The following is a 25778-nucleotide window of genomic DNA, read 5'->3' on the forward strand; positions in this document are numbered from 1 at the left end:
ACGGATATTAAAGGATCAGTGGTGGGTCCAAAGAGTGGATATGAGGGTTGTAACCCCCCTTTTTAACGATCAATGCATTTGAATGGGGACATGTGTTTGGAACCTCCTCTTTTTCGTGGTTTTGGAACCCCCTTTTATAAAATGGCTGGAATCGCCCCTGCGAATTTAATTTTTATTTGAACCTAACATTCTTACAATTTGAGAATGGAAATGGGAAATGTGTTAAAGAGACAATAGCCCGACAAAATAGCAGAAAACAAGGGAAGGCCACCAATGGGTCTTCAACATAGAGAGCTAATTTTTCACTTGGGGCTCGTATTTATAGTAAAAAAAATATTGTAATCGACTAGCAATGGATTGTTGAGACTTGATATATGTTTATATATTGTAGAATATTGTAAATAAAAAAAAAAACAATATTTTTTTTAGTGAGGTCCATGCCCCAAATACCTCTGGTAATTACCTTCTTCCTTTTTCACTTGGGGCTCGTATTGATAGTAAAAAAGTTATTGTAATCGACTAGCAATGGATTGTTCAGACTTGATATTGTAGAATGTTGTAAATAAATAAAAAAAAATATAAACAATATTTTTTTTTAGTGAGGTCCAAAAAAGGGGAAAAAGGGGGGTCCATGGCCCAAATACCTGTGGTAATTACCTTCCTCATTTTTCACTTGGGGCTCGTATGGATAGAAAAAAGTTATTTTAATCGACTAGCAATAGATTGTTGAGACTTGATATATGTTTATACTTTGTAGAATATTGTAAATAAAAAAAACAATAAAAAAACAATATTTTTTTTAGTGAGGTCCAAAATAGGGGGAAAAGGGGGGTCCATGCCCCAAATACCTGTGGCTCAGATTTAAGGAATATTAGTTTGATAGATGAACTTTTGGAATATAATTTCTGAATTCAGGGAAAAGAAATCTTTCACAGTAAAGTTTTTATCATCTTGACATTTTCTGGAAATACCCTACAGATTATTTAAAGTACCAACCTTCAAATTCATGTGTCTACTTTATATATAGGTGCATACATGTATATGCATTGATGCATGTACATGTATTTAATAGGCATATCTATTGTTTAATATATTCTTATATAACCTAAATACAGGAGTTGATAACAAAATTTCTATTTCAGCATATATATACATATAAAGCAGTGAATTATCTTTGCAATCAAAAACAGGATCTGTCAAAACATTAGTTTTGTTTCTGTATATTATCATATTATATATTATTCATCATAGTACAGATTAAAATGTATCTTTGTGTATGTGATTTTATAGCATATCTCAATGTAATAGCCTTATACAGGAGTTAAAAAAGTTCTGTAAATTCAGGAGGTGAATTGTCTTTGTATTATAAACAGGAGTGTTCATATAATTTTTCAATCATTCATAAATATATAATAAACAAGTTTAGACTAAAATTGTCACCTTGATTTGCTCCAATTTAATTCCATGGCCAATCATGCAACAAAGGTATACAAAGAATATTTAGGATAACCTTTCCTGTATATTGACAAGATATCCTCTTCCTAAAATACATGAACCGTTTTTCAAAACATTAAATATTTTAGTAAAACAATAATAGAAAAGCAGAAGTTATATAAATATATCTTTTTTTAATATTCAATACATAAGTTTTATTTTATAAAGCTGATATTAAGAGATGCATCAACTACATTGCATTTCTTATTTTGACAGTTGTGCAACAAGAAAAAAGTGAAACTTTTTATTGATTTATTGTCCAATTTGTTGCTTGTTTTAATATATCCAGTGGCAAATATTTCTGGCATCTTCAGACAGAGTCTTTCATTTGAAATTATCACAAGTTCTTGTTCAATTTTAAAGTCCAGTAATTTCTTTACTAGTTTTCCACATTTTAAGTTGAGTTTCTTTGCATGATGAAACTTCAGGCCATGGTTCCTGTACACAGTCACCAAAATAGCCACCTGATTTCCCTTCTAGATCCTCAGAAATCGCACAGTGAACAACTGTTTGGCATCCCTGGCTGGCTGTTTTAATTAAGAGCAATCTAAGGGGATAAAGAAATGTCCAAAGCCACTTTGACATCGAATATCTAGCTAGTTCAGTATCTACCATACCAGGATGCACTGTAAACACATCCACTTTGGAGCCTGCCAAACGATCATGCAACTCCCTAGCAAAATATACATTTGCTAATTTGCTATTGGCATATCCTTTTGTCTGCTTCCCTTTTACGTTTTCAAAGTCAATTTCTCCTCTTTTATGTAAAGCTGACGATACAAAAACTATTCTACTTGGAGAACTTTCCTTCAACTTTGGAAGCAACATATTTGTCAATAAAAATACTGAAAAGTGGTTTACAGCCATATGCATTTCTATTCCATCCTCGGATAGCTGGTAAGGATGTCCCATCACCCCAGCATTATTTACCAAGACATTTAAAGTATGCTCTTCTTCTAATATACCTTTGCAAAATTCCTTTACCGAAACATGAGATGCAAGATCCAAAGGTCTGAATACCAAACTTCCGTTTTTCGTTCTAGATTGTATGTATTCGATAGCTTTTCTGGCTTTGTTAGGATCTCGACATGCCATGATTACACGTGCATGACGTTTAGCTAACTCTAGTGCGGTTTGAAGTCCTATACCGGTATTTGCACCAGTCACAATACATGTTTTGCCATGCAGTAACATAGTCGAATTACATCTTCTCGTACGAAGAGATCTAAACAGAACAGCAGTGACATACATTCCCACTAAAGTAACTGAAGCTGTGACATACCATGAAGGTGGTTCCATTCTCGAAAGTCAATACACAAAGTCATCAACAAATATATTTTCATTTCATTTCTATATAGTGTTTTCTATCACTCAAAGAGCTCAGGTAAGGTAGATTAGAAAACCAGTCGGAAAAAGGTGTCTAAATGTAAAAACAATTTCAGTATACAGACCATCAATTCCGGTTCCACATAATGTGTGCAGTCAGCTTGACAGTGGCGGTAATGCCAATGGTGATCAATAGTAGTTAATATATATGTTCCTGCGCTAACTAGTCTGGCATGATTAAAAAGGTGGTAAAATGCACAGCAATAATAATAATAATAATAATATTTTATTCAATAAAATATCAAGCATATTTATAATTACAATACACAATACTATACGATACATATAAAGACAATACTGATCAATACTAACACATATATGGTAAAATATATTGGCATTTTATGAGTGCAGTATCCTGCATACGATACAGTTTCGATCCTGTATTTACAAGTTCAAGAAAATTTGCATATAGGCTATTTTTTACCTGACTAAATCAAATATGTAAGAAAAAATATACCTTCATGTGCTACTTTTTGAGTAAAATGAGGTCGAAATTTTGTATATTTGCTCAAAATTCAGATTTGTGGCCGTAATTTCTTTTTCGAAAGAAAGACATAACTTTTTTGTTATAAAAGATAAACTCAAATTGGTTTTTGTTAAATAATCAGTAATTTCTGTATTTAATAAGTATTCTAAAAAAATATGCAATTTTTTATTCAGTAATAACTTATATTTATCAAATGTTCATGAATTGAGGAAAAAACGTCATTTTTTACTGCATGTTTATCAAAATTCATCTTCGCTAGCCAAGGGTTACGATCCTACCCCGCTCTCTTCACCCTTGGCAGATTGAGCCAACATTTGTGATATCAATGTTGCGCCATCTATCGGAAGTTTAAAGTCACGCCCATTCGGAATGAATTATTCTTGACCAATGGTAGCACTTGAACTCTTCAATTTGGAATTAAAAACACGGTAGCGTCTAGATTCTAACCACCGTGCAAGGGCTGTATAGCCAGTCAAGGTCGTTAAAAACTTCCATTTGTTGTGTGATTCTAACCACTTGGTAAAGCCGGAAACGAAAATATATGTCAATATTCATGCATTTGTGCATGAAACATACACAGAAACTTCTATAAGTTGATTAAAAACATTCAAGTTGTCACTAAATATAGTCCTATGTCTTGTGATGTAAAGACTTGTTGCACAATAAACACGTGGCAATAGTTTACAAACACTTTCAACATTTACTCGTGATCATGTTATAGGCGCTTTTTGATTGGATGCAGCGAGTATCTACTGCAACCAATAAAAATCCTTACCTTGTGTCTCCGAAATATTATCTCAATCCGCCAAGGGTGAAGAGAGCGCCCAGGAAACACACGACGTCCTTGCGACGTTATGTATTGGTCGCTGGAAGGTCGTGACTGACGTTACGTAAGTACGACGTTGTTGCAACGTTGTGAGAAAGTTATTTTACGTCACGTCAGATACGACGTAGAACCGACGTCAGGACAACGTTATTATTGATTTTAATAACGTTTGTATTACGTTGTTGCAATGTCATATTGCGACGCATCTGTCACGTATCTGTGACGTTATAGCAACGTCATCATATTTTTGGTCGATAAAGTATTAAGTTGATTTTTAAGCTATTAAAAAAGAGGAACTATATGTTTTTGCCATCAATAATACATGGTGATAATAAAAAAATAAAAAATAAATAATTGCAATATGTACTGTACATCGATCAAATAAATCACGTTGTTGCAACGTTATTTATTTACATCCATAAAATTTACAATAGCAAGATTTCTTTTTTTTATTATGCACTAATTTAATTTTAATTTGACTTGTTTCTATTGATAGAACTAATGAACGATATTTGATATGAGGCAGGCATTACCTGTGAAAGTTGATTCAAACATTAAAAAAAAATATACGGAAATACCGTAACGTTTCCGATTTTGGTTCGTTGTTAGGGCTTTTAGTTGTGACGCTATTTTAAAAGTGATGACGTCATATTCAAAGTCAACGCCATATTCACCAAGCCACCACATAAGATTGAATGTAAGTACATTTATATGTATTCTTTATAACTAATGCTTTTTTCTATATACATTTTATGATGTTCCTGTAAAATTTTGACGTCATAAAACAAAATATCTGACGCCACAATGGAAAAGTGATTGTCAAAAGTTGTTGAAAGCAGCCGGTAAATGTCAAAATACAGGATTTGGTGTTTAGAGCATGAACATTACGTCCATCTAATTGTAATAATAACAATTTATAATACTAAAAATAAAGATTGTGATAATGGTGGTCTAAATGTAAACCATATGATCCATAACATGTTACTGTGATGTATGGTCAGCTCGTACTAGACCATACGCGTTTACTCATACCGTCCGACCGCACGCGTATGGTCGGACCGTACGAGTCTACATCGTATACTTATACGGTCCTGATCGTACTCTAGTCCAAATAATTATGACGTCTGGCAAGGCTATTTTAGTTTTTTTTCTGGGACGCCTTACTACGTTGTAGGAAGGCGTCCCAGAAAAAAAATAGAATAGCCTTGCCATACGTCATAATTACTTGGACTAGATCGTACTCGTGCGGTCCAAATACTCATATGGTCTGGAACATATATATGTCAAATTTGTAAATGTAAAACGTAGATTTATTGATCATAATTTTCAATGATATTTTTTTTTTTATATTTTGGCAGTGGCTATTAATTTTTGCCGATGAAACAGTAGTTATGATCAAGCCAGCTTAGTATAAATAATGTCTTCCGGCGCTGGCAATACTGTGAATTTATTATTTTACCGTTTTTTTGTGAAGTTTAAAAAGACATATCAGTCATTGGATTATGTCATAATGTAGAAATTAATAATAAAAAATAATGTCATTTTACAAAATCAATTATATACTACAGTCATGGTGAAGGGACAAAAGTGTCCTATCATTTCAACTAAAATCGGTATTTTTCAAAAAAATATTACCAAGTCACTGTATGAGCAATTTTTTTAAAATAGATACCAAAAGATGTAAAGATGTCTGAAGTTCTATTGTTTATTTGGTCATAATTTTCTTGAGTTTCGTTTTCATCATTTGATGAGTTAAACACAAGTGCAAATTTTTACGATTTAGAATAATAGCAAACTTTTCAAGAATTTTTTTTCTTTGTGTCTATCTCGTCAGAAAATTAAAATGAACACGAATAATATTATAACCAAATAAACAATAAAACTTCAGACATTTCCGCATCTTTTGGTATCTATATTATGAAAATCGCTCATACAGTTACTTCGTAATATTTTTTTGAAAAATATCGGTTTTAGTTGAAATGATAGGATTTTTTTTTTTTACTAATACTGGAAACTGACTTTTGTCCAATGACTAGCTTTAAAATCATAAATATGTAATGAAAATTCCGAATTTGTCTTTGAAATAAAAAAAATTAAAAGGGGTTCATGGATATTTTTCTTTATTTTTTTTTCTTCTGATTTCCAAATTGATGGAACAAAATAGTTCGAATACAGGACAAAAAATGATTCCTCCTATACCTTTATTATAGTGTTAGATTTGAACAAAATAATTTGAGTGATATCGTTGAAAAATGAAAGAAAATTGTTTGCACGAAAAAATCTGATTCAAGCAAACTCCATGACCCTCCTTGAATTGTTGCTCCCTGACAGTCTAAGGTTTATTTTAATTATATCAAATATCACGATGCAAATTTTATTAATGTCAACTTTTGTAGAGTCTTACATGAAGAATTGATTGGGGAAACCCTAAAACATGCACCCTAGAAACCAGGCGGAACACGCTATAAGCATGATAAGGTAAGAATACCCTTATTTCCTCAGTATAGTACAACCTATCTTGGATTATTTTCCAAAATTATTATTGTTTGTATTCTTCTATGTTGGTCATATTTTTTTAATTCAGTACGAAATTGTTATTATAGATATGTATTTGTTACTAGCATTGTGAAGATCAAGATACTCTTTTGCGACAATAAAGGGTAACAATAAATTTAACTGAATATATCATTATGTGTACTAATAAATTTTTGTATTGTCATTGCAGGAACCAATTGCTAAGAGGTTAATTCCAGCAGATCCGGAAAAACCACTACCAGGAACACAGGAGAACATTTAAAATAAACAAAGTTAACGATGACCAAATCTTCATTTTTTTATATACAGGCATTGTTTACTTTTCATAAATTTTTTTTTTTTATAAAATTGTCATGGCCTGGGTGGGTATGTAGTTAGCCAGATATTATATCCAGAACGTGAACATGCTAAATGAGAAATGTATATTACGATGAAATAAATTAAATACTAGTATAAAAAAGAAGATTTGGTATGATTGTAAATGAGACTCGCCACAAGAGACCAGTCATAGTAATTTACTATAGAGGTCACTGTACGGCCTTCAACAATGGGCGAATTACATATCGTTTAGGCAGCAATAAAAGATGGGTTAGAAGAGACAGGGGGAACACCCCCTTAATATAGAGTAACATATATGATAAATGCATATCATTTTTACAAGCACTAACTGAACTGTATACGAATAGACAGCGACTCAGCTATGAATGGCCCTATGATTCATTTCTGTTATATCACAATTACTGAAACAGTAACTCGATTAAAGCTACAAAAAAAAAAGATGATGCAGAATATACAAATTCCTTCAGAGAGTAGCACAAACATCTAGAGATCACTTCATGGTCCCAAACACAGTTGATACTATGTATGTATATATATGATCATTTTAAGGCCAATCATATAGCATATCAGGGGCGGATGCAGGAATTTTCGAAAGGGGGGGGGGTGCTAACCCAGGGCAAAGTGGGGGGTGCAAAACATATGTCCCGATACAAATGCATTGATCGGCAAAAATAAAGGGGGGGGTGCGCACCCCCGGAACCCCCCCCCCCCCCCCCTCTGGATCCGCCACTGCATATTAATTTCTTCAACATAATGAGATATTAACGTTGTTGTAATGTCGGGAATAACGTTGTAAAAACGTAATTTTACGTCACCACAACGTTGATGTATGATGTTGTGACAACATCGATATAACGTGATATAAACGTTGTTGTAATGTCAGGAATAACGTTGTAGTAACGTAATTTTACGTCACCACAACGTTGATGTACGACGTCACCTGTGACAACGTCAAGAAAACCATACACTTTTACGTAAATACAACGTAATAACCTGACGTCAATGCGACGAAAACATGACGTTGTCACGACGTAATTATGACGTAACATTGTTAGCTGGGCGGGAGTGGATCGTAACCCTTGGCTAGCGAAGATGATCAAAATTAAAAAACGTAATTTTTTACTGCATGTTTATCAAAATTAAAAAAAATCCTCTATTTACAGTTTTATAAAATTTGGGTCACATAATCTCCCTGTAAAATGAAACAAAATGCCGTTTTGAAAAATAGGGGTCCATGAACTCGTTATCAAATTAAATCAGTTTGAATGATAAAAATCAGTCGAAAAATGCATCTTTTCCCGATATGTCACAGTTTGACGTCGCGAAAATAACATAATACGTTAGCAACGTCAGTACCTTCTCTGTAACTGTATCGTATGCTTAAGTGTATGAAACAATTTGCTGATATTTTATGAGGGATAACCCATGAAAACTCGAAAGCTTGTTTACAATTGGGTCCCTACATGTAAACGGCTTATAGTGTTCGGCATACAAAAAAAGATAACACACAAATTAATATGACATCAAAATTCATATAAAAAGAAATTTATGTAAAAATATGATTAATAATATAAAAAGGAGTCTGATGAAGCTGCACTATATATATAATTAGGACAATGGTGGTTAAAAATATTATGTACATGGTTTAATCTCAATTGTTTAACACGATTTTCAATATTAACATAACCAATACTATTCAATAGTTATACATTATGGTCAACTTTTGATCTATATCCAGTGTTTTTTTTTATAAATCTAACACATTTGTTTTGTAATACTTGTAACTTATCTTTATATTTTTTGCTGACACCAGCATACCATGCAGAACAGGCATAGTCAAAATGACATTGAATTAAAGCTGTTACTAAAGTCTTTCTTGATTGTTCTGATAAATATTTTGCCTGTCTGTATAGGAACTTTAATCTTGAAATTATCTTTTGAATAATATTATCACGTGAATATTATTTAAAAAAAATTCTCTAGAAAGAGAATTATCTATATTTTAATGCCTACACAATTTTGCAGATCTTATAGCATAAAATAATAAAAATTGTATAAACCCAATGCTTTCTTCTTTTTTGAGACTAGATGGTCATGATTCTAATTTTACAACTGTAGCCGAAAAATAAAATTTCTTTAAATGTGTTGCCGTTTTGCTTTATCCGCGTGGTACTCTTAAACGGAAATATAACATGGTTATATCCGTCATCCAATTTTACCTTTACAATATTATACTTTATTTATTTTTTGTCGAGGGAAAAGCACAAATCGAAAGAAAAGATCGATTATTCATAATTCATTTATTATCCAATGCATAATTTTGTTTTGATGATGGAGAACAGGGATGCATCGAAAAGACAGGGGACGATCTGGAGGGCGTAAAAAGGGTGACAAGGGAGGTCGACCGAATCGTAACCAAGGAAGAAATTATGAATCAGTTCATCGCAGAAATTTAGACTTGTTTGCAGCTCCACTATTATTTTTATTTAGCCTTTTACGATATTTGGCAGTCCAACTGTGGGTTGTGTTAGGCATTATTATTTGTAGGTCTAGATCTGCAATTCCTTCCAGAAATAGATGGCGGCAAAATTCAGCTTTGATTTCTGATGCTGAATCTGGTGCAAATACTGAACTTCACCGAAGTTCAAAAATGGCTGCTAGGGATCCAGGACCTGGTGAACCAGCATTAGTTTCACAGAAACATCACCACAGAAAAGCTTTTGAATATATTTCAAAAGCTTTGAAAATTGATGAGGAACATGATGGTAGGAGAAATGTTCATGCTGTTTCATTTTGTTTGTTTGTTTCAGTATCAAATTCAGTTCGCAAACAATGCGCTTTAAAAACCTACATGTTCGCCCCAAAGTCAGTTCGCACTCTGCAAGTTTGCACCCAATTTTATTCAAATTTCAGTTCAATTATAAGATATGTGTATACCAAATAATTTATTTTCTTGAATAGGATTTGAGGAGATATTATACATGTATACATTTATATTTTTATTTATTTGATGATTAATAATTATTAAAACTTAATTGTGAATGATTACTGCTAATTGGTTTTTATGCACAGCTTAATTTGGTGTTATTGTTTTAGGGTTTAAAAATCAAATTCGAATTCAAATATATTTTATTGCTAATCAAAGCGCCCACAAGGAGCAGAACAATCAACATTAATTACATACAAATGATTACAAGTGATTCAATATGATTAAAACACAATGTTATAAACAAACAATTTTGTTTTTTGTTTTATTAAGACAAATACAAGAATACAACAAGCACAGTGTTTAATAATGTGAGGGGGGTCACTGGGTATTTCTATATCTATATATTATTTAAGGAAACTTTCCTATATATGAGGATAAATTTTCCAATAATTCTCCGAGTTTCTGGAGTATGAAAGTATCTTCAGAGGACATTAGCCAAATAAATTGTGATTTAATATCTAAACCACTAAAATTTTTAAACCATTGTTTTATTTCATTTAAAAAGTAGAAACGAATATTTGAAGGTGTGTGGCACTGAAGAAGAAAATGAATTTCATCCTCAACCTCAGTACCACACAATTTACAGATACTTTCTGACACTGTCAAATTTTTGTACCTTCCCCTCTCAATCTCTAAATCGTGAGCACTGATACGGAATATTGTTAAATAATATCTCATTGTCTATATCTAAAATTTCCTGCGAAAGGTAATTTTCTAAGCAAAATCTGCTTTTAAAAAGTCTATAAGTTCTGAGCTTGTTACCATATAGTTTATTGCCTCTGAAATCATTATAAAGCTCAGTTTGCCATATTGAATCATATTTTGATTGCATCTTTTTGCGTATTTAAAATAGTTTTTGGAAAGTTTGCTATAGCTTGCTATTGCTACTTTCCATAGCCATCGGCCTCAAACTTATGGTGACAGATTATCGCCATTTATTCTGATCCGAGATAATTTAGTACTAGTGTTTGAATTCTGATTCTTAGAAGATTCTTTTAAAATTTGAGTAACTTCTCATTTGACTGAAAAGATTTCAGCTTTAATAAAAAAGAATTGAATGTTCACCGAAGATTCAGATGAATTTAACTTCATTTTGAAAATGAGTATCTCAAACACTACTTCGCGGATCTGCCATACGCTGAAGAGAAAATCACAAGAAATCTACGCCAGATTGCGCCAGTTTCATTCATGAAAATTTCATGAATGAACATTTTCCGCTCTACTTTTACCTGTTAACTTTGTACGTACGTAAACGTGGTAAAAGCCAGAGAGTATCGAATAAATCGGGAATGAGGTGCAAAAAATCTTTTGAAAACGTTTTTTAAATACATTGGATTTCCAATGTGGATATAAGGGCCTTCACTCGTTCAGCATGCTCAAGTGGATCAAACTGACAGCAGAAAAAGGCACATACATAAATAATGTGGCGTGGTTAAACATTTTAGCAGGATCCGAACCCTCCCCCTAACCTGGGACAGTGGTATAACAGTACAACATAAGAATGAACTATAAAAATCAGTTGAAAAATGTTTATTAACCCATAATTCAGATCAAGTAAAAATTTGGTAGTGTCACATTTACTGTTCATGAGTTTATAACGTTAATGCTAGCGAGGGCATCATTTGAGTCCCATGGACATGTCCCCTATTTTTGATAAAAGCCTTTAATATAAATTCACTTTCTTTACAGTTGTATTGATTTAAGTAACTGTCTTATTTATAATTTTTCCCACATAAGGGGAGACCAGGGCCCCTGCTAATGATGAGTGTTTAATTCAGAAGAATATTCATATTTTTATTACTATTTTTACAGGTAAACAAGATATAGCAATCGATATGTATAAAAAAGGCATTATAGAACTTGAGAAAGGAATTAGTGTTGATGTCAGCAGTGGTGAAGGTAGGTTACACTTTTAATCAGCTACTTACTGTCATACTATTGCTATAAAGCTGGGTAAAACTGGGTGAGTGTATGCTGTAAGAGAATTTAAAAAAAAACTATTTGAACTTTGAAATACTTATAAAAATCTAATACATGTACCTGCAAAAGTGAAAATTGTGAAATCTTTTTCGTTAATAGGAATTTTCTCTATAAACCTTAGATGTGTTCTTTTTTAGGAGTTGAATTTTGAATCCTCATATCATTATGAATAAAATATTCACATGATATGTGGCATACTTTTAGGAAGCTCAAGTTTATAAAATGTTATTAAAAAAAATACTTAAAATTGCATGAGTAACAAATGAGTGAGTGTGACTTAAAAAAAAATGTGAACCTTTACTTATGTTAAATATTTTGTTAGCTATATATTCTTTTATCTCTGTTCATGTTTCAGAAAAGATTATTTGTATGAGTGTCAAACTAACAGTCCTACAACAATGAAGAGCCGTGGTGTAGTGGTTAGGGCATCGGACTACTAACACAAGGGTTCCTGGTTCGATTCCCGTTTGGGATGAAAATTTCAGGAATCCAATTTTCGGCTCTCCCTTGACACCATTTGCGAGTATGGTCTTAAGGAAACGATGATAGTCCGTCGGATCGGGACGATAAATGGCTGACCCGTGTTAAGAGAGAGTCATATCTCTTGCACGTTAAAGACACTCTTGTAGATTTCGAAAAAGAGTAGGCTAATGCCGCTTCAAGACAGCACTCGCACCCGCAAAGTGGAAAGGGATTAATATAAGTTGTAAAACTTGTTTCCCAATCCACTATAAATAAATATGTTTAAACTAAAAATGAACAATAAATCATTATTTTAGTTCATATCCATGCATGACAGACAGATATCACACATTTTGTAAAAACTTAGGTTGATATTAGGTCTTTAAATTTTGTAGAAAAACATTTTTTTTGTCTATTTGAATAATATAAGAATTCATTGTTACATGTACATACATGCATTCTTCCTTATTTCAGGCTCTTCTTGGGACAGGGCAAGAAGATTGCAAGAAAAAATGGTAACAAATATGGTGATGGCTAAAGATAGACTTGACGTTTTAGGTATTTATAGAGTTTTTTATTGCATGTAATTGGATAGAAACATTTAGTTTACAAACATGTATCATAACACAAGTTCTAGGATCTTGTTTTATGGATATGTTCCGGACCATATGAGTATTTGGACCATACGCGTATGGTCATGACCATATGGGTATATACTCGTATGGTCCGACCATACGCGTATGGTCCGACCGTACGCGTATGGTCCGACCGTACGCGTATGGTCCGACCGTACGCGTATGGTCCGACCGTACGCGTATGGTCGGGGTAATTAACACTCTGTTACAGTTTACTTTGAATACGTCTCAACTCTTCATATGGTATGACTGTTCATTAAAAAGACGCTATCATATAGGTAATTTTATATTAATTTATATAATCGTAACAAAAGGATTAGCTAAAAAAAAAATAGAAGTTTCAAATTGTTAATTTTGTTTACTTGTCAAAACTATAATAAACAAATTTTATACCAATGGTCATTACCGATGGTTATGGCCGATTTGTTATAATGAGTGAATGGCAATATGTCGACTCAAAAAAATATTTCAAAAAATTTCAATTGAAAGTAGCACATTTTATTGAAGTTGTTTTGTGAACATGGTGTATTGCAGTCGTGTTACGATATTTGAGATCTAGAGCTTCTTAAGGATGTACACCTCTGAGGAGCCAAAAATTTCTAGAATTAAACTTTTTTTCTAAACCTGTTTTTTGTGTTCATATGACTGTAAAAAAATAATTGGTGAAGAAAAAATCATATGGTGGTGCACTTCTTTTTTTGCTACGGCCCTTTGAAAGTACCCAATTTTCATGATTTTCCCATTTTTCATCAGTTTTTACCTATTTTTGGGCTCTAATCATGAAAAAAAATTACATTTCCACAATTAAACTTTTTGTCATACTTTCAATAAAGATGAAGGGGACCAATCTGAATAAATTATAATTTCAAAAACTATAGGTTGGTGTTAATATAAGAAAGTTTTATCATATTTTGATGCTTTTTTGTGTCAAATTTACCATGTTGTCAATTTTGTAAATTTGTGATTTTTCTCCGTTTTAAGTACAAACTGCATATTTTTTCAACTTCTTTGTTATAATTGACTGAAAACATACATATCTAAGAAATTTGAAAAGAAAAAAGGGATGTGGGATGTACATGTTTCTGGTAAAATCATTTTTTGTATCCCTCACCTATTTTCTCGATATTTTGGCTAAAAAGAATGACTAGATTGGTAATAAAATTTGAAAAATGTATTACTCAAAAACTACTCATTGGAAATACCCAATTTTTTTACAGAGTTGAGTTTGATTATTACATTTTTTAAATTCATTCATATTTTACACTTGTATCTCATGTTTTGGACATAATTCCTGAACGAGATTTCATCGAGACTGAACGAGACTGAAATGTCAGAAGAATACATCCTTAATACATCGTAGATATATCGGAATGGCCCAAGACCTCGGTATCACTGTACGCAGCTGCAAAAAGGCTAACTTTTCTTTCGCAAACAAAAAATGTAAATCAAAAGGATCGTGCACAACAAGGACTAGTAAATGCAAAAAAGCTATGATACCGTGTGGAAACTAGTAACTGTCACCGCAAGCCTACATGCAATAATGTAATTAGCGATGAAAACTAACTAAGGCATCAATATTTAATTTTTACGTAGTCTTTGAATTATAAAATTAAGACATTTCATAAAACCATCATTGCTTTTTTATATAATTTTTGTATTGATGCGTTTATAATGTTATGTGAAAAAAATACCTATATGGTCCAAATACTCATATGGTCTGGTCCGTTAATAACCAAACGAGTATTATACTCATATGGTCCGACCATACGCGTATGGTCGGACCATATGAGTATACGCATATGGTCATGACCATACGCGTATGGTCCAAATACTCATATGGTCCGGAACAGATACATGTGCGTGTACATGTATAATAAGTTGTGTCATTTAAACTCTACCTATCTAGTAAATGACACAGATGCAAGACAGCATTTCTTGAAAATATAGGTATTTTTATAAATGTGAATATGGTTTGCTGATCTATTTTACTATTTATTAATTAGTTATTATATATTTGTTTCACCTGCTCTTTTTTATACGCCTTTCTAAGACGGAACATATTATGGTATACTGTTGTCTGTTTGTCCGTCCCTCCGTCGTCCACACTTCGGACAATTACTAACAAACACTTCCACTAACTTTTATGAAACTTTGTTGAATTGGTAATATCTATTGATCTTTATCATTTTCAGATTTTTTTGTTTCCATGTTATGAAGTTTTATCCTTAAAAAGGATATTTTTTTAACAATAACTCTAAAATGCTTCCATTTACATTAATAAAAATTGGAAAATTGTATATATATCTATTGACGTATGCTCCCTTTCAATTTCTATAAATTTCAGATTTTACGTTTTTCAGTTATGAATTTTTAAACTCATCTGTCCTCCTTCAGGTAAAAGTTTTTTGGTCTAGGTAGTTCTTGATGAAGTTGAAGTCCAATCAATTTGAAACTTAGTACACATGTTCCTTATGATATGATCTTTCTAACTTTTTATACTAAATTAGAGATTTCCACCATTTTCATGGTCCATTAAACATAGAAAATTATAGTGTGGATAGGGAATCCGTGTACTAGGGACACATTTTTGTTTTTGGGATACGATTGCTGTCAAGCAATCTGTAGACTTTTACCATTGACCCTATGACACACTCCCTCACGTCATTCGTTTTATTCTAAACATTCGGCAACATCTCAGATTCTTATGATTGTCTTGCTTTAAAAGGTAAAAACAAGCAAAACAATTGAACATACACAACTTTCCTGTAATGTTTTACTCATAATCTTCATGTGTGATATTTTCCTTGACTTATATGCGTGTTTTTAACAATACGGAAAATCAGAATTAAACAGTATTTATATTTAGTGTTTTTATAAATTTAGAAACACGTCAGAGGGAATTCCCAAATTTTGATAACTTGCGAGAGTTCTCTGAAAGCCGATCGATAATTCTATTTCTGTCACAAGAACTGAAGTGGAGTATTTCTATATTTTACCGTTATGAAACTGATATTTGATACTGTACTCTCATAAAGAAATGGAGAACCATTCATCATATCATTTAATAAACGTTCTTGTTCCAAATCGCAAGTCACGGTTTGTTTATGTATTAATGTCCATGCGTGGTCTCACTAATTAGAGACAAAAAGAATTGTAGAGACAAAAAGCGTCAAGAAGCGACAAGAAGAATAATATTAGCAACAAGAAACTACTTAGCGACAAGAAAACATTTTTTTTAATTATATTACTTATTCGAAATAAATATTAAAAAAATATGCAAAAGAAAACAATTTCAACGATAGGAAAGTTAATTTTGATAGGGGGAAAAATGAAACTTGTAAATCTAATTCAATTGCTACATTTATTTACATGATATTTTACAGGAAGTATATTTTGTCTTTTTATTTGTTTTTAAAACCATTTTTGTACAATATATAATTAACTTGCAAAATGCATTATTTGTGCATAATTGTCCAGAAAATACATACACAAATTGTGAAATACAAATTAATAACTGAAATCAAACAAGAGGAAAACATAATCAAAATGTGAATATTTTTCATCATTTTATTTAGTGTATTGTCTCATTTAACGATATTTATCATGTTTATGCATATAGATTGAAGATTAAAGGAAACTGATGACAATCTTGAGTTTGCAACAGGTGTTCACTATTCGGTACAATAATTTTATATTCTGGTGCGTGTAATTGATGAAGGTGTTAATGGATGTTATTGTTGCAATAAAACAAAGGACACGCACCTAGTTAATCTCATTTGTTGCTCTTAATTGTGTATTACCTTAGAGTGAAGCCACAGCTAATGTTGGTCCTATCAGGAAAAAATAATTGTACAGTTAGGAAGGAAATAATATTTCATGTTTTTGTTTTATTAAATCCTTCAAAAAGAAGGTAACAAATCTTTGTTTTTATTTTCATTTTATAGCGTTTACATTTCCTTTGCTCTTACACATGTTTAATTTCTACATCTATCAATATGATAATAAAAAGTACACAATCTCTTCATCGAATTTTTTTTATTTCTTCATCTTTCAATATAATCCTAAAAAATATTTTAATGTATGTGATAACAAAATGTATTCTTGTCGCTAAATAGCTTCCTGTTGCTTTTTGTCACTTATTATTTTTCTTCTTGTCGCTTCTTGACGCTTTTTGTTGCTAATTAGTGAGACCCCACATGCGTGTAGTTTTCCTGATTTCAAGGGGTATCAGATTGAGTGATTCCCCGCTTCATTGATTAATTTGAAACTCATGGGATTCTTTCTATATCTGTCTGCATATGGAGGGCTATTGTTGTTGCATAATTTTAAATCACATGCATAATTTAAATTAAAATAAATGTTTCATCGTGAAAATTACCTATAACACCCCTTCAGCAGAAATGGAATCTTCCATGTTATCGTTTCGAGTTGTCTCCCTTTTCGAAGTATTCGTCAAGAAGAATTAACTCGTTAATGCCGGTAAACGTCGTATTATATTAAGAACGATCTCAATGTAAACAGAGGAGTGTGTACGGAAAGGAGTCATGCCCTCTGACCCAAAGGAACTTCAATAATTAAAGAGTAAGAAATGGGGTTCCTCCTAAACTGGTCCGCCGTTCTATATATAGCTTCGCACTGAAGGTCAGTGTAGCGATAAGTGAACACAATAGGGGTCCAGTTTAGGGTTCCTCCTAGAATTACGGTGATAAGATACGGAAGCAAGTTAACTCGTACCACGGCATTGGAACCAACAAAGTTAACTTGTACTTCTGGGAAGTCGTAACATTCAGAAAATATATAAAAATTATGATGTTTTATGGGTTTCTGTTTGTAAACTTAATAGAAATCAAATAAAGTTGAATAGACCACTTTCGAGTTCATCTGTCACCAGAAAAAACTCGTCAATTATACGCGCCTTTATCATCGTCATTTGTGCGTTTAGGGGCGTCGTCACTTCCTTCCAATGTTGAGCGAGTGGTTGGAAAACTCTAATTCTATATTGTACGAATTATTCGGCAAATTGAATTCTCAAAATTGACAATCAACACTGCTGTCATTAGGGAAATGTCAGTAAGTACCTACAGAGCAACCATTATTTCTAGTTTATCCTGCACAAAGACGATCACTAAGACGCTTGATGAACGTAAATAGTGGAGGGATACAGGCGAGCCCCTCTATCTGGTAAATGACGTCATAAAGGCGTGTATAATTGACGAGTTTTTGCCGGTGACGGATGAACTCGAAAGTGGTCTATTACTTGAATTTTACACAGGAGTTAAATGAAAACTTAGACAAAAATAAAGAATGTTTTAAAGCATTAATGTTTTAACTGATCTTTCAAACTAGAACATAGGCGGATCCAGCCCCCCCTTTTTTTGTGGAAAAAATTTGGTTGATAATAAAGGGAATCATTGAAGCATGACTGGAGCGGGCCCCCTCTTAGGTCAGTCAGCGGGCTCCCCCTTAGGAAAAGTTCTGGATCCGCCACTGTAGAACTTAACCCAGAGGAAAGTTAAAACATTGCTTTAACTGTACCTTATTAAAATTGAACATGTTGAATATGTATATATCCAATTTAAGTTAATTAAAGCTGTAATCCATGATCACAAATTGAATGCTATGTTTGCAATTGTTGAAAGCCATGTGCTTTTTTTGCGGGGAAAATGCGGACCCCCTTAACAGGAATCAGTTAAATTTCATTGTTACATTTATTTATAGACAGTAAAAATAATTTTGGCAATCATTTTGACTAACTGCTAAGATTTAATTATTCATGAAAATTTTTCTTCGGGTGAAACTGTATATACCTTATTCTAATGCAATTAGTTTGTAACGATAATTTTCATTGGACGTTGATCAATATTTTGAGGGGTTAGATTCCACGTTCTACCAGTCCGTAACTAAGAAAGCCACCATTTTGAATTCTGGGATATGTAATTTCTAAAAAAATAAACAAGATATTCACATTTTGAGCCTCAAAATCTTCATTTAGTCTATATTGAAACCATTCTAAAGCGTACGAAAAGTAAACATATGTTTAGTATTCATGTTTGACATCCAGAGTAAACATATGACGTCACATTGTTTAGATGCTAAATACAATGCAACAGTTTCGCGGACTTTTTCATTTATGCCATTTTTAAGCCAAAATATTTATTAAATGACATTTATTTTAATATGTGGCATTAGAATGGAGATAACTGTATTGTATTTTAAGCTTCGCGTCGCTAGGTAAACTCAATTTGCGACAGTAAAATCTACGTTTTACGAAGGCCAAGCTTAAAATACAATACAGTTATCTCCTAAATTATCTACATCTGCCACAGTATTTTCTATCCAATATACAAGGAACATAAGCTACAAATTGGTCATTGTACTTTCAAATTATATACATTTTACAGACTTAAGAGGTATTGGGTGAAAGTAACGTATATCATGTATATTCATCATTTAACACCATTTGAATGCATTTAAATAAGTTGGTACGAGTTAGCAATGGTACGAGTTTGCATTGGTACAAGTTTTTTTGAACGGTACGAGTTTACAATGGTACAGGATAACTATAATTCGATAAAACACAATAAGTACATGGCTCATACACTTGTAACGGGGATTGGCTATTCTTTAAGTTGAGTGACTATTCAGATTGTTACATTTTGCATGTGCAGTTGAATTAGTTTAGAGAATAATACTATCCAGCTGTACCAGGGTTACTGGCCAAAAATGCTTGAGACTCGCGCATGTTCATGCTTTTTTTGCAACAGTATTCTTGGATCTATTTCTTTCCTATTTGATCTTTTGAATTTTGGCCAAATCTCATGCATTTGTTTAATGAAAATTTGGCAGAACTGCTATACATGTGTCAATGAAAACTATGGCAATCGTATCCCTCAGAGCATTCTGCTCTTTGATTTATATAATTTCTGATTTGATGTTGTACAGCTGTGAATGTTTTCTTCTTGAAAAAAATGTCCGAAATGTCCAACGAAATGTCCAAAGAAATTTATTCTTTGAAATAAATCATCTAAAGCATAAAGACAAGCTAAAAGGGCAACAGGTGTATCATGCACGTAAAGAGCAGCTCTTTATTCCTTAATGTTGTGAATCTTTTAGATATACATGTATATTCTTTCATAATAGATCTGTTAAACTCACTGACATTCTTTAATAAATATGAAAATGGGTAAAAAGGATTTAGTCAAGAGATTACTTACTCATTTACTATTGCCTAATCTGGAGGCACAAATTGGCAAATGTTTTATTATTTGCTCTGATGATGAATAAAAGTTTTCAGCATAGAAACAACATTAAACACATTTTACAATCTTTAACAAATTTCAAATGATCAGTGATTTTATATGAATTTTATATTTTATTTTGTAAATGGTGCATATGTTTAAAGTCATTTCTTCAATAATACTAGCTTTTTAAATTATTCCTTCAAGTGAACAGTTTCCCCATGAAATATCTTGAAATAATCCCAACTTTCAAAAATTCTTATTTGTGAACCATAGTTCTTTTAAGAAATTTCTGGTGTTGAATATATATATATAAATCTTGTCTGACAACAAGAATATGAATTTTTAGACATATTATTTGTAGTGTGCAATAATTACCTTTAATCACAAATTATGTTGCTAAAAACCTGAGTATTTCTTAGAGAAGATATGACTTGAAACAAAGGCATAGGTGTCAACTTTTCAAACTCCTAAAAGAAAATCTGATAATCTTTCAGGGCTTCAGATAAAGATTTCAATTTTTATTAAGATATTTGGATGTTTCTTTACTTATCTTGAGACTTTGACACCTATGCTTAGATTTTAATCTGCATTATGTGGCTTGAAGCTTTTATTTCATACTTGTATCATATAAATAAAAATTAGCTGTTTACAAGTTTTCATATAAATTAAATTACATATTTCAAAATCTAAGAACTGAGAAAAGAGAAAACATTAAAAAAAAAAAAGAAATTGAAAGAAAGATTTTTTTTAAATATTATAGAAAAGCCATATCATGCAGAATTCTTCTTCTGTATATTTATATAGTGATTGTTGTTGTATTTTTTATTTTTGTTTAGAAAAAGCTTTACAGGAAATAAATATGTTAGATAATACTCCTGGACGTTTTGCTGAAGGTCATGAGGCCCAAGAACCATACCCTTTTACACCTCCTCAGACTTCTAATATAACCTTGAGACAGCGTAAAGGAGAAACGTTGACTCCTAGATCTCCTTTACATAGAATTCCAAAAAATACCAAGCCGAGCCAAGATACAAGTAAAAATCCAGGTAATCAACTACATTGTTATTATATTGAAATTTTGTGTGGTAAGACTGTTAGACAGTGTTCTTCCATGGCTTTATAGCATCAGTAAGTTGAAAAATCAAATACCTTGTCTTATGTAGACAAAACAAGAATCTGGCGTAAATCCAAAATTTAATCCTGGTATCTATGATAGTTTATTTATCCCAGTGCTTGAATCCTATCAGAAGTTAACTGAAATTGTTGGTAACTCTAGCTGTTAATATTAGAAGCAAGAATTCTTCAGAAATTATGTCATACTCCATGACAGGTTTTTATGTTTTTGTCGAGCCTTCGACTTTAGTCGAAAAAGCGAGACTAATCAATCCTACATTTCGGCGGCGTCGGCAGAGTCAACAAATATTCACTCTGTGGTTAAAGTTTGTGAAATTTTAATAACTTTCTTAAACTATACTTGATTTCTACCAAACTTTGACAGAAGCTTGTTTATGATCATAAGATAGTATCCAGAAGTAAATTTTGTAAAAATAAAATTCTATTTTTTCCGTATTTTACTACAAATGGACTTAGTTTTTTCTGCAGGGAAACAAAACATTCACTCTGTGGATAAAGTTTTTAGAACTTAAATAACTTTCTCCAACTATCCTGGGTTTGTACCAAACTTGGACAGAAGCTTGTTCATGATCATAAGATAGTATCCAGAAGTAAATTTTGTAAAAAATAAAATTCCATTTTTTCCGTATTTTACTACAAATGGACTTCGTTTTTTCTGCGGGGAAACAAAACATTCACTCTGTGGTTAAAGTTTTTAGAATTTTAATAACTTTCTTAAACTATCCTGGGTTTGTACCAAACTTGGACAGAAACTTGTTTATGATCATGAGATAGTATTCAGAAGTAAATTTGGTAAATAAATAAATCCATTTTTTCCATATTTTACTTTTAAATGGACTTAGTTTTTCTGCGGGGAACCATTACATTATACTCTGTGGTTAAAGTTTTTTAAAATTTTAATAACTTTCTTAAGGCAACAGTTTTTTAATTTGTTGGTTTACGGATTTTCCGCATAAAAAAGTCGGGTCGGTCGGTCGGGAAAAAAAAGAAAAAAATATCTTTCAAAACAGAAAAAATATGCAAAATAAATATATATTTCACCTTACTAACAAAATTTTTGTCTTATATGCTGTTTTGTCATCCTTTCTTAACATTATGAGTTCGATGAAATATTATTGATCAGTGATCATGAACATTGCATGACATCGTATAATAATTTCATGTAAAAAAGGGGGGTTGCATGGACAAATATGAAATTTAATCGTCATTTCTCAAACAAGAAAAACAGATTCGCGTAGCTCTCAATCAATTCCAGAAAACTTGGTGAATAATGATCTTCAAGCACAAAAACTGATTAAGAAAAAAAATATAAAAGCGTTGTAAAAAAATAGGTTTCAACACACATGTCGAAAAAACGTAATAGACTCATCCACTGTAAAAACGACAATAACGGGTTAATCAGTTGTCATGCAATCCGGTTTTTATCCCAATGATCAATATTTTTTGTTATCTATGAAACAAGAAAATTTCAAATGATTTGTTAATATTCAGTACTTAAATTGATGTATTCCACCTTTCTACATTTGGACAAGTCTATTTCTCGGAGATGAGGCATCTTACGGACTGATGACAAATATGGGAAACAAACTTATTTTGTAATTGGTTTTTACCACAGGTTTCGTTCTGCAAAATTATTTGCGCAAAAGACATTTCAAGGTCAGTTATAACTGATTTGTCTATTTTTGGAAACGTAAATTGGAAGTTTTATTTTTCACAACAGAAAGTGTTATCAACTTTGTAAATGATTAATGCATTTCATTTCATAATAAAAGAAAATTTTAATTATTTTTCAGGGATAATGCATTTATAAGGGTCGGTGGGAATAAAAAAGCATGAAAAGTCAATTTTATTTTTATTCTGAAAATCGGCAAAATCTGGTCGGCGGGTCCGTAAACCAACAAATTAAAAAACCGTGGCCTAAACTATCCTTGGTTTGTACCAAACATGGACAGATAAGAATCTTATTTATGATGATAAGATTGTATCCAGAAGTAAAGTTTGTAAAAAGATTACTCAGTTTTTTCTGTAATTTACTTTTAAATTGACTTAGATTTTCTTACAATCATAAAATAGTAACAAGAGGAATATTTTTATTGATTTTTTCCCTCATTGTTGATGAGCCTGTGGTTTACAGCAAAAATAGGCGAGACACTGGGTTCCGCAGAACCTTTACAAATTTTTTAGTATCAAGGAGAAAATAAATGTGTTAAAAGTATTTTTTTTTTTTTTTTAAGAATTACCACATGAGAAGGCATTGTTATGTGTACATACATTACAAGGCCTAAAATAAAATATTGTTTGTTTCTCCAATACCGACCGACCCGGCAAAAACAGTGCTACTCATAAAATTTTATTGTCAAAACTAAGTCAATTATTATTTAATTCATTTCCAATTTCCTGGCTTGCCGGATTGTACGATATTGTTCAAGCTTTTTGGAAAAATAAAATTATTTTCCTACCTACATACCAACACCTGGCTTGGCAGGGTCGGGATTGGGGAAACAAACAATATATTAATTTAGGCCCAATATACATTGCTTTTTTGTCATGTTTTATAAAGCATTTTGAATTTTTGTTTGTTGTTTTTGTCTCATTACTTAAATTTCTTTAACCTATTATTGTTGTTGTTTGAAAATACCATTAATGTTTAATCACCATCTCTGCACCTTTTTTTTTTAAATAACTGAATCTTCTGTTATTCATACTTATTTTATACATGTATTAACTGTTTTATTTGAAACCATCTTGCCCTTTTTAATAGCTGTAGCAAGCATGAAGTCAGAATTTGCCAACAAAGTTGTTCACCTTCTTGTTGGCCACTAGGATTTTCGTTCTTGTTATTATGGCTTTGTTTAAGTTTTGTTTATGTGCAGTCTCTGTGAATAGTATAGACACCAACATATAGGTTGATGACAAACATTTAATGTTTGGTGGAGGACCAGTAAAATGGGCTTTATTAGAATTTGTGGTAGAAGTGTGCATACAAATTTTGCACTTGAAAAAATATAACTAAATAACATATAAAAAATAATTTACTCAACTGATATATACTGACAAAAAACCTCTAACATGCCTGGAAGGAAATCCTGTAAAAATGTCCAACATTTCTGTAAAATCTTTATTTTTATTTAGTAACCCCCCACCCCTTAGTATACATCCTTGGGCCAGTACAAAGATTTTACTTAAAATTCTAATTTCTATATATGTACCATATCAAAATTCCTTGTAATTGTGTAAAAATTCATAAGGTGACCACTTCATTTTTTCTTTTCTGATTCAAAAGTTAAAGTGATATTTTTTTCTAAAATTATAAGGCAAAAAGTTAAAATAAGCTTAAAGTTTTCATGTTTTAAAGTCATAAAAAAACTCAGACCAATAAACAAAAGTTTCAAAAAATTGATATGATTTTGCCAGTCAATTCTGTTTGATTTTTAAGGTTACCGACTTCATTTTGGATGAATTAACTTATCTGGTAATGTGTTGGAAGTTAAACATATGGGAAAACATGATTTATGTTTTTATCTTGAATGTCCGTCCGTCCCATGAATATTTTTCGTCGCATTTTTCTCAGGAACTACAATACAAGGATTTCTGAAATTTGGTTTCAGGGTTTATCTAAGTCAGCTATACCGTGTGATGCGTTTTCAGATTGATCACTTGACCACTTCCTGTTTACGGAACACTTGTATGATTTTACACATGATAGCCAAGTTGAAAATTTTCGTCACATTTTTCTCAGGAACTACAATACCAGGATTTCTGAAATTCGGTTTCAGGATTTTTATATAAGTCAGCTATACCGTGTGATGCGTTTTCAGATTCATCACTCGACAACTTCCTGTTTACGGAACACTTGCATATTTTTTACACTATTAATATTATCCACTTGCGGCGGGGGTATCATCAGTGAGCAGTAGCTCACAGTTTCACTTGTTTTTTTAGATTTAAAGTTCAAGTAGTTGTAAGAAAAATCTGTGACACATTTATTGTGTCTTTACCTTAAGTTATTTTTGGTTTAGTTTTGCACAATAAGATTTTTCCAGACACTTGACACAATTTTACCACAACAGTCTTCTTGAGAAAAACATTTGAGTCAGTGTGGTTTTTGTTTTTCTTCATGTTTAAAGGAGTACCTCAAAGCCTTGACTCAAGTTTAAAGGTAAAAATGTTTAACATTGAGTGCTTAGTAGGATAAAAAAAATTAAAAAAAATATTCCTTTAGGTGCAACATAAAAAGTGGTATTATTTCCTTTTTACTTAGAAAATAATC

General features: G+C 31.9%; 2 protein-coding genes across 3 annotated transcripts in view; one reads left to right on the forward strand and one right to left on the reverse strand.

The window, feature by feature from the left end:
- Positions 1-1603: 1603 nt before the first annotated feature.
- Positions 1604-2903, reverse strand: LOC134711539 (retinol dehydrogenase 11-like). The gene has a single exon (XM_063572186.1). The coding sequence runs from the start codon at positions 2791-2793 to the stop codon at positions 1852-1854; it is 942 nt and encodes a 313-aa protein (XP_063428256.1). The 5' UTR covers positions 2794-2903; the 3' UTR covers positions 1604-1851.
- Positions 2904-9292: 6389 nt separating this feature from the next.
- LOC134711540 (spastin-like) overlaps positions 9293-25778 on the forward strand; it is a 33528-nt gene continuing 17042 nt past the window's right edge. The window contains exons 1-4 of one of the 2 annotated variants that reach the window (XM_063572187.1): positions 9293-9832; positions 11869-11955; positions 12973-13056; positions 21211-21420. In XM_063572187.1, coding sequence (XP_063428257.1) covers positions 9412-9832; positions 11869-11955; positions 12973-13056; positions 21211-21420 — 802 coding nt within the window. In that variant the 5' untranslated portion in view covers positions 9293-9411. The remainder of the gene's footprint in view (positions 9833-11868; positions 11956-12972; positions 13057-21210; positions 21421-25778) is intronic. The other variant, XM_063572189.1, reaches the window with a different exon arrangement.

The sequence above is a fragment of the Mytilus trossulus genome, chromosome 3, assembly GCF_036588685.1.
Source record: "Mytilus trossulus isolate FHL-02 chromosome 3, PNRI_Mtr1.1.1.hap1, whole genome shotgun sequence".
Taxonomy (NCBI): Eukaryota; Metazoa; Mollusca; class Bivalvia; order Mytilida; family Mytilidae; genus Mytilus; species Mytilus trossulus.

Excerpts from the sequence above, each read along its gene's own strand:
- LOC134711539 (XM_063572186.1), bottom strand. The coding sequence starts at position 2,793 with ATGGAACCACCTTCATGGTATGTCACAGCTTCAGTTACTTTAGTGGGA.